The sequence below is a fragment of the Equus asinus genome, chromosome 10 (genome assembly GCF_041296235.1).
Source record: "Equus asinus isolate D_3611 breed Donkey chromosome 10, EquAss-T2T_v2, whole genome shotgun sequence".
Lineage (NCBI taxonomy): Eukaryota > Metazoa > Chordata > Mammalia > Perissodactyla > Equidae > Equus > Equus asinus.
This window is the reverse complement of record NC_091799.1, coordinates 48,880,418-48,890,250: the sequence shown is the minus strand read 5'-3', so window position 1 is coordinate 48,890,250 and position 9,833 is coordinate 48,880,418. Positions and strand designations below refer to the sequence as shown.

Here is a 9,833-nt window from a genome sequence, read left to right as displayed (position 1 = left end):
TCCAGCCATCCCACTACTGGGTATTTATCCAAAGAGCTTGAAGTCAGAAATCCCAAAAGTCCTATGCACCCCAATGTTTATTGCAGCACTGTTTACAATAGCCAAGACGTGGAAGCAACCTAAGTGTCCAGCAACAGACGAATGGATAGAGAAGATGTGGTACATATATACAATGGAATACTACTCAGCTGCAAAACAGAACAAAATCATTCCATTTGCAATAACATGGATGGACCTTGAGAGAATTATGTTAAGTGAAATAAGCCGGAGAGAGAAGGATAATCTGTGTATGACTCCACTCATATGAGGAATTTAAAATTATGGACTAAGAACAGTTTAGTGGATACCAGGGGAAAGGTGGGATGGGGGGTGGGCACAAAGGGTGAAGTGGTGCACCTACAACATGACTGACAAACATTAATGTACAACTGAAATTTCACAAGATTGTAACCTATCAATAACTCAATAAAAAAAAAAAAAAAAAACAAAGGCAGGTGGGTCCACAGCATCTTTGCCAAGTATGCACAACAGCATCTTTTGCTGCAATTCCCAAGACTATGTGCTAGATGGTTAGTGTCCCCTCAGAAGTCCTGCTGCCTCCTAGTGGACTTCTGTACAGACCCTGTCACTCATGGAACCCATCACTCTGTCTCTTTTCTCAAGTCCCTGGACCCATGGTTATCCTTGGGCAACTTCTTTCATCCCAGCACCTCCTCCTCTTCTCCTCAAGAACACCCAGCGAAATTAAATTCCTCTCTCACACAAGAGCTTGGAGAAGGTTGTTGAACAGGTGTCTGGAAACTTTGGTTTAGGACTAGAAAATGCAAAATCCATTAACAATTCCATGAGACAAGAAACCTAGAATTCCTGGAAGAGAGCAGTTACATTTTTATCCTACTGGGTGTCTCTTTAGGCAAGGAGTAGGAGACAGTGATTAATAACTTGGTAAATTATCCTGCCATAAATGTAAATTAACTAGCACAGTGTGGGTATTAGGTACTGCCCTCTCTATTTCCCATCAGGACTCAACTTTATCCAGAGGGAGAAAACTCAAATACCAGGCAGATAATACAAATGACTGAAAATGGACAAGTGGACAAAATCATAGGCATGATGATAAACAGCAACTAGCCCTTAGACTTGCTATTAACAATGAGAACGTGATGAGAACTGCAGTGAATTGGAGAGCACATGTCTACTCCAAACTGAACCACTGCTACTTAGCTCTAAATGGTCTTTACTTAATGGGAATGAGAGTCCGGTGTTGCCAGATTTTAAGCTGAAAATATTGATTATTATGTACAACCTGCTAATTTTACAATGTTGGCTACTCATTCAAGTTTTTGTTTTGTTTTTATTTTTTATATTTTTTCTGCCCTGAGCTAACATCTGTGCCAGTCTTCCTCTATTTTGTATGTGGGTCACCCCCACAGCATGGCCACCTACAAGTGGTGTAGGTCCACAATCGGAAACCAAGCCCAGGCTGCCAAACAGAACACGCCAAACTTAACCACTAGACCACAGGGTGGCCCCTCATTCAAGTTTTTAAAAAAACACTGCTGACCACATTGTCTGGGCCAAATATTACATACCAGTAGGTCATCTTTAAGCCTTTTATGGTTTCAGCTGCTATGTATATATTGCTGGCTGTTAAATTTACATCTCTCCCATAGACTGCTCTCCCAGCTTCAGTTCCCTGTATCTAACTCTCCTGCCTAGTTTCTCCTTGTCACAGGAACCTAAAATTCAAATGTCTAAAATGGAACACATCACCTCCCCACCCTAAATTGGCTGCCTGGTCTGTGTTCCCTATATCAGTAAAATGGTGCTAACATACACACCCAGTTTTCCAAGTCAGAAAACCTGGAGTCATTCTCAGCTCCCTCTCTCCTCCATCCCATCCCACTGGTAACTAAGTCCAATCAATTATTTCTTTGGAATTCTACTTGAATCCATTCCCACCATCACTGCCTTGGTTCAGGCCTCTTTTGTTTTCCCTAACCTAAAGTAAGAGTTCCCTACCTAATCTCTTGCCTTCAATCTCTTTGCCCTCACTATAGCCAGAGTGTTCTTTCCAAGACACAAACTGGAGCTTGTCACTTCCTTGCTCAAAACCTTTTGATGATTTCCCATCACCTTCAAGATAAATTTCCAGCTTCTTAGTCTGACATTCAGGGCCCTCTGTGATCTTGTCTTTACAGGTCCATCTCCTACTGCTTCCCAGCCCCCACCTAATACTACAGCCATACTGAAATACCTTCAATTTCCCTAATGGGACATGCTTTCTCTGCCCTACCACCTTACACAGGTTGCTCCTACTACCTGGATTGTCCTTTTCTCCTTCCCTACATTCTCGTTTTCTTGGTTTCTCAAACAAAGCCTTAATCATCTCTTCTGGGAAACACCCCCTGACAAGCAACCCCCTTCCCCAGGATGGTTAGATATCCTTCTCTGCCCCCATAGTACCCTGTGCGTATCTCTATGCTTCCCCGACTGAAATGGGACCTACTTTAGTTCAGAGACTCTGTCTTACTTCTGTCTCCTCAAGACTGAGCACACTACTGGATCACATAGTAGAAATTCAATAAATATGTGTTGAATGAGTGAATGAATGAATCTAGTCCAACTCATGTACCAATGGAGAAAACTTTATTGCCCAAGATCACATGGCCAACCAGTGACAGAGCTAGAGAACTCAAGTCTCCTCGATTCCAGCTCAGAGCTCTTTCTACCAGACTAAGATGGCATTTGATCTAAGTGGGGTGAGAAGAGAGATGTTAAATTGCTCTGGGAAGGCACATATTGAAGTCTGGCCTTGAAAAGAAGAGTTGACATGGAAGAGAGTGGTGGTTTTAGGGGAAAGAGGAACAAATGAAAAATGGTCAAGTACATTTGGTTTATTGTCATCCTTAACATGAATGCTTGCCAAAAACATCTCAGGCAACCTGAAGTCAAATAAGACAGTTCACAGCTGATGTGAGATTTAAAAAAAAATAGGGAACATGGCTGGCCAAGTGGCATAGTGGTTAAGTTCGAGTGCTCCACTTTGGCAGCCCAGGGTTTGCAGGTTCAGATCCCGGGCGAAGACCTAGAAACTACTCATCACACCACGCTGTAGCAGCATCCCACAAACAAAATAGAGGAAGATTGGCACAGATGCTAGCTCAGAGACAATCCTCCTCAAGCAAAAAGAGGAAGATTGGCAACGCATGTTAGCTCAGGGCCAATCTTCCTCACAAAAAAAAAGAGGGAACAGATGGAATGAAGCTTGTAATCAGGAACCTTAAAAGAAATAAATTTTTAATATAGTATACACTATATACTATTCTAAGAATATAAATTTATTCATTTAATTTTCAAACAATCCTATGTGGTAAGTAATAATATCATCCCCATTTTACAGATGAGAAAACAGAGGCACTGAATGATTAAGTAGTTTGACTGAGATTTCACAAGTCACAAGTGGCAGAACTAGGATTTGAATAAGTCAGTTTGATGCTAAAATCCATGTCCTTAACCACAATGCCTGAAAATAATTCTGACCTTGGCAATCAAGACAAAAGGGAATCACGTAGGTTTTGCTGTATGAAGTGTGAGTTGTCTGGTAGAGGCAATTTTTTGGCCCTAAATTCAGGGAGATGGCTGTTAGGCAGGTGGGGAATGGGAGTTCTTTGTTCTGTGATGCAGTGATGACCTCAGGGTAAACTGCCGCTAGGCTGAGGAAAATGGAATGGCTGCTAGTGGGCCTGCTTGGAGCTGAGGGGGACAGGGGACTTCTCTGGGACCAGCTGATCCATGTCCTGACCTGCAGACACTGTGGCAGCAGCTGCCTCCAGAGTCCAGGGAATCTGGTGATACTATTCTTGTTCACGGTTTGGCAGATCCGGAGGTGGTGGCAGTTTGGAAGGTGGCAACAGCTTCAGCTCTGGTACTCTGGGAACAAGATGCAAGGCAAGGTGGGTGATGTGGATGTGCAGCTAGATAAATGACTATTGACAGCACAAGTGAGTTCAGATGAGGAATCATTGCCATGGATGTGGGCCCAAGTGAGTTACTATAAATAAGCCTTAAATGTGAGGCTGGGTGAGTAACCACTGACACTAGATTTGAAGCCAGGTGAGTGATCACTAACCCCAGATGTAGAGTTATGTAAGGGAATGCTGATCTCCAAATGTAGATGCATACTAGCCATTAACACCGGATGGGTAAGTGACTATTGACCACAGATGTGGGGCCAGGTGAGTAACTGTTCAGTCTGGATATGGAACAGAGCCTGAGGGCTTCATAACACTCTTTGTGTCTCTGAAAAGCCTTCAGGCATCAAAAAGACACCTGATGGTATCTTTCTCCACTCCTTAGGGCCTACTGCTTCTGTACCATGTGGCTTTCCTTGATCACCTGTGGAAGCAGAAGTCAGAGGAGGAGGAGGAAGAGGAAGATGAAGAGGAAGAATCTCTGGATCCACTGAAGCCATGTTCTCTTCCCAAAGAAGCTCCTATTGAAAAGCAAGCCACCACAGCCCCATTCCAGCCATCTTGTGGTTCTGAGGGCCTCCAGAAGGCCATAGGGACAGCAGAGCAAGTACTCATGCAGACCCCAACCCCTTCCACATCCTTCCCCACCTTTCAGATCCTGACCAACCTGCCCGTGAGGCACAAGACAGCATCAGGCAGTCGTCTACAGCAGAGGAAAAGCCAGGTCTTCTGGGGTCTCCCCTCTCTGCACAGCGAGTCTTTAGAGGCCATCTTCCTGAGCTCAGGTGGCCCCTCTCCCCTGAAGTTGTCTGTTGGTCCTTCTGTTTTCTTCAACAAACTTGCCTTCCTGCCTAGGTCCAACCTGTTGCTTGCCCAGTATTGCTCCCCAACCCAGCTTCCTACCCATGAAGTCCAGACTATGAAAGATCTGGAAGGAATGGCCCCTGATCCTCGGCAACTTCCCCTTCCATCTTCCCCTCCTCTCCCATCACTATCCCTCCATCTTAAGTCCTTTCCCATGGACCATAAGGGAGTCCTATGTCGCACTGAGGCACATACACAGCAGCTTACACGGCAGAGAGAAGTCCCTTGGGTCTCTGAGGATCAAGCCCTGCACCCACAGCCTAAACTCCAGATAACCAGACCCTCCAAGTTCTTCCCTTCATCTGAGGTCTGGTGGAAGGTGTCATGGGATTCCAGCCTCCAACAACACATTCTAGATTCACTCTCTGCCTCTCTGCTGTATCCCTCTAGCCTTCTGGGAGTTATGACTAGTTTTCAGGCCCCCAAAGCCTCTGAGCCAGCAATGCTAGCTCCCAGTCCAATACCAGCCTCCCTGCCAGAACTCCAGGGAGTCTTCCCTAAAGGAGGCCTGACTGGATCTAAGGCCCTGTGGGAAATCAGGAAGCAGAAAGAGAATCCTCAGATCTCTGAGCCTCCAATGCTGGTCCCTTGCCAATCTGTAGACCCCATGACAGAGCCTCAAGAATATAAGACTCATTGGGGAACCAGAGGACATAAAGAGAGTCCTCAAGCATTTGAGCCCCCAATGCCAGCTCCCTGCCAACTCCCAAATTCTCTGTCAGAACCACAGAAAGTCAGCCCTGAAGGAGGACCTTCTGCACCTAAGGATTTCTGGGGAACCACGGGGCACAGAGAGAACCCTCAAGCCTCTGGGTCTCCAATGCCAGCCCTCTACCCTCCCTCAGGCCCCCTGCCAGAATTCCAAGTAGGCAGTCTGCTGGGAGATCCATCTGGATACAAGCCCCAGTGGGAACAAAGAGAAAATTCAGGAAACCCTTGGGTCTTTGTTCCCCTAGCCTTGGACCTCAACCCAGGGCTCTGTGGAACCAGACCTGCATGTGTCCCAGAAGGATCTGAAATTCCATGCAAGGGCATGCAGAATAGAGAAAATCTTTGGGTCTCTGCAGACCCAGTATCATCTCCCAGACTTCCCTTGGCCTCTCTGCTGGAGTCCCTAGGAATGGTCCCACAGGGAGTCTTGTCTGAGTCTAAAGCTTTGTGGGAGACCATGGGACAGAGAGAGAACCTCTGGACCTCTGAGTCTCTATCCCTTGCCCACAGCCCATCTCTAGCTCCCATTCTAGAACCCCACAGAGTCAATCCTGTGGGAGGCCCCACTAGATCAGAAGCTGCAGGGAAGGACGTGGAGCATTCCAGGAATTCCTGGGCTTCTGAGCCTTCATCTCTGACCCTCAGCCCACCCTCAGCTCTTGTACTGGAGCCTCTTGGAGTTAACCCCGTGGGGGTCCTGTTTGATTCTGAGGCTAGATGTAGGGACATACAACAGAGAAAGAAATCCTGGGTCTCTGAGCTCTCAGCTTGCAGCTTACCCCAAGACCCAGATGGAGCTAGTCCCTTGGGAGTCCTGTCTGACTCTGTGCCTGCTGGAAAGGATATGAAGCAAAAGGAAATCTATTGTGTTCCTGTGTCCCCATTGTGGGGCCCCAGTCCACCCCCAAACTCTATGTCAAAGTCTCACATAAGTGAGCCTCTTGGAGACCAACCCAACTGTAAGCCTGAGGAGGAAGCAGCAGAGCAGAGAGAGAAACGCTGGGCCACTGAGCTCCCAGCCCCAAACCCCAGCTCACTCCCTCCTCCTCTACCAGATCCATACATTGACTTTGAGTTCATGTGGAGAAATGTGCAACAAAGAGGGATCCCTCAAGAATCCAGCCCTCCAGCAGTGGATCCCCTGCAGCCAATACCCTGGCCTCTCACCCTAGCTGAAGCTCTGAAGATTGAGCCCAACAAGACTGGCCTACTGAAGGGAGAGCAGTTAGGGGCTAAGGCAGAGACTCCATCCTCCCGGGGAGAGGCTGTCCCAGAGGTGCCCTCCCTCTCTGGGATCCAGGCCTGGCACTGGAGTAAAGAGTTGGAACTCAGACTGAAGAAACTGCAACAGAGCCTTGCTTCCAGATCCCCTGACCCAAGTCAATCATTTGGCAGCTCCTGTGCCTTGAGCTCCACAACTTTAGGCACATGCACACTCTCTTCCTGCCCCCTACAGGAAGGCAGGAATCCTCCCAAGCTGTGCCCTCACTCTTCAAGCTGCCATGCCCCTAAAGTTCAGAGCACAGTAACTCAGCCTGTCCAGGTCTCCCACTGTTATCATTCCCATTCCTCTTCCCATTCTCAGCTACAAGGATCTGGCAGGGCAGCACAAGGGTCTCAGAGAGAGGAAAGAATGAAGGCGAAGATGGTGGCCCAGGTCTCATCCCAGGGGCCATGTGTTCATATGGAGCCTGGTGAGAACTGCCTAGGCCTGAAACAGCCCTCAAACCCTGAGGTTCCAGCCTCAGGCAAGAGACAGGACAAGGCTTCAGCCCCATCTTCAGCCAAAAAGAGAGACAGCCCCAGGAAACCCAAAGCAGGAGGCCACAGAGGAGGGGATGCAAGACTGGGGTCATCTACAGTTACAGGGAAGAGCCACCCAGCCCAGGCCAGATTAGCAGAGGCTTCTGTAAGCAGACTTTCCCAAAGATCTCAGCACAGGGACCAGAGCTCTCGACACACTGCTCTCCTCCAGCAGTCTCACTCCAAGGCTGTAGGTCCCCAGGGTCAACGAGGGCCAGGGTTGGGAGCTGGTGACATCCTGAACCCTCAGCACTGTAAGCACTGCCCTTGGGCCCACATGGAGAAGGATCTGTCCTCTCCCACACCTCAGGCTCCCCTTTCTAGGGGTCTCCAAAAGGTGTTAGCCAAGTTTCTGGGTACCCATGGACCCCTGCCCATCACATCCAGTCAGCAGAAGAAAGGCTGGTAATACTGGCACCAAGTACCCCAAGACCTGAAGCCAAACGAGTCAAGGGGTGGAGAGACAAGCAGCGGAAATCCTAATAAACTAGGTGAATTAGACACATCCCACTCATGTCTTCTTTGGAGTCTGGGGTGCTGGAAATGTAAGTTCTCTATTAACTTCGGCTACAGCCATATCCCCTCAGGATCAAGTCCCAGAAGTAGAGACCTCAGGATTCTGCAGGCTTAACTCTCTGTTCAAGCACTTCACAGATGATCAACCTCGAGTCCACACATCCCTACTCTACAGGGTGAGGCTGTAAGGCCAGGGGAGCACAGTCCAATAGTGCAATGCTGCCCTTGAGAAAAACTTTACAGCAAGTGAACAGAAGAAAAATACATCCATTCACATAAACACAAGGGGTCTGGGTCTAGGCAGCTGTCTGGTCCTAAATATGGTCCCCTTCTTCACCCACTTGACCCACAAGTTCTCTACATCTCTCTCTGGCCATTTCTTCTCAGCCCTTTGCTTCTTCCTCTCCCTGGGTCAGCTCATCCATCCCCAAGGGCACAAAAACAAGTGCCTTTTCATATGTTCAGTGGCCATCTGGATTTCTTCTTCTATAATTGCCTGTTCATATCCTTTACCCATTTTGCTACTGTACTATTTGTTGGATATGATATTAGTTTTCTACTGCTGCCATAACAAATTACCAGAAAACACAAATTTATTTTGTCAGCAGTCTGACATATTTCTCACTGGGCTAAAATCAAGAGGTTGGCAGGGCTGCATTCCTTTCTGTAGGCACTGGACAGATTCATTCCTTGTTTTTCCTGCCTTCGAGAGGCTGCTTACATTCCTTGGCTACTGGCCTTCTTGGTCCATCTTCCAAGCTAGCAAAGGCAAGGCAAGTTTCACATCACATCATTCTCTTTTTGACCTCTCTCTTCCACTTTTAAGGACACTTGTAATTACTTTGGATAATCCAAGATACTCTTCCTATCTTAAAGTCAGTTGGTTAGCAACTTTAACTCCCCTTTGCCATATAAAATAACATATCCACAGGTTCCAGTGATTACCATGTGAACACCTTTTGGGGAAAGCATTATCCTGCTTACCACAAATACAACTCGACCTATTATGTATGATGCAAATATTTTCTCCCAATCTGTAGTTTATTTCCTAATTTTAAGGTGACTTTTACTGTATCAAAGTTTAAAATTTTATGTAATTAAATCTACCAACATTTTCCTTTATGGAAACCATACAACACTTTCTCCTAGCACCTTTCACAGTTTTATATATTTATGTTTAGATTGTTAATCTAACTTTTGAGTATGGTATGAGGTGAGAATCTAACTTCCCCCCCAAAGTAGATGTCCAATTTTACCAATACCATTAAAAAAAAAATTTCTTGGGGCCGGGCCGGTGGTGCAGCGGTTAAGTGCGCACATTCCACTTCAGCGGCCTGGGGCTCACCAGTTCGGATCCCGGTGCGGACATGGCACCGCTTGTCAAGCCATGCTGTGATAGGCGTCCCACATATAAAGTAGAGGAAGATGGGCATGGATGTTAGCTCAGGGCCAGTCTTCCGCAGCAAAAAGAGGAGGATTGGCAGCAGATGTTAGCTCAGGGCTAATCTTCCTCAAAAAAAAAGTCTTGAATCCAATTCCATTAAGTGCCATATTTCAAAGCATGGGTCATTTATTAAGCATCCCTAGGTCTCAGATCCACTTATCCAACAGTCTGCTAGACATCATCTCGTATTCAACTTGTCCAAACTTTCCCTTTAACCTTTTCCTCCCATGTGCCCATTCCTATTGAAGGGTATGATATCCACCCCAATACCAAGCCAGAAGCCTATCATTCCTGACTCCTCTTCACTCCCCAATCTAATCCATCATCAATTATAACCCTGTCAATTATACCTATGAAATGTATTTCAAATCCATCTTCACCTCTCCACCTCTGCCATCACTATCTTAGTTCAGTCATCATTTCTCGCCAAATTGGTTACCCTATATTCCTTTTTTTTTAAAGATTTTTTTTCCTTTTTCTCCCCAAAGCCCCCCGGTACATAGTTGTATATTCTTCGTTGT

At 46.7% G+C, this 9,833-nt stretch overlaps 1 protein-coding gene across 1 annotated transcript; it reads left to right on the top strand.

The window, feature by feature from the left end:
* The first annotated feature begins 3,637 nt into the window (after nucleotides 1-3,637).
* On the top strand, nucleotides 3,638-7,868 carry SPATA31G1 (SPATA31 subfamily G member 1). The gene is made up of 2 exons (XM_014866104.3): nucleotides 3,638-3,956; nucleotides 4,360-7,868. The coding sequence occupies exons 1-2, from the start codon at nucleotides 3,726-3,728 to the stop codon at nucleotides 7,759-7,761; spliced, it is 3,633 nt and encodes a 1,210-aa protein (XP_014721590.2). The 5' UTR covers nucleotides 3,638-3,725; the 3' UTR covers nucleotides 7,762-7,868.
* Nucleotides 7,869-9,833: the final 1,965 nt, after the last annotated feature.

Coding starts and splice junctions, on each gene's coding strand:
- SPATA31G1 (XM_014866104.3), top strand. CDS start 3,726: ATGGAATGGCTGCTAGTGGGCCTGCTTGGAGCTGAGGGGGACAGGGGA. Junction 3,957..4,359: donor GGAACAAGATGCAAGGCAAG/GTGGGTGATGTG, acceptor TCCACTCCTTAG/GGCCTACTGCTTCTGTACCA.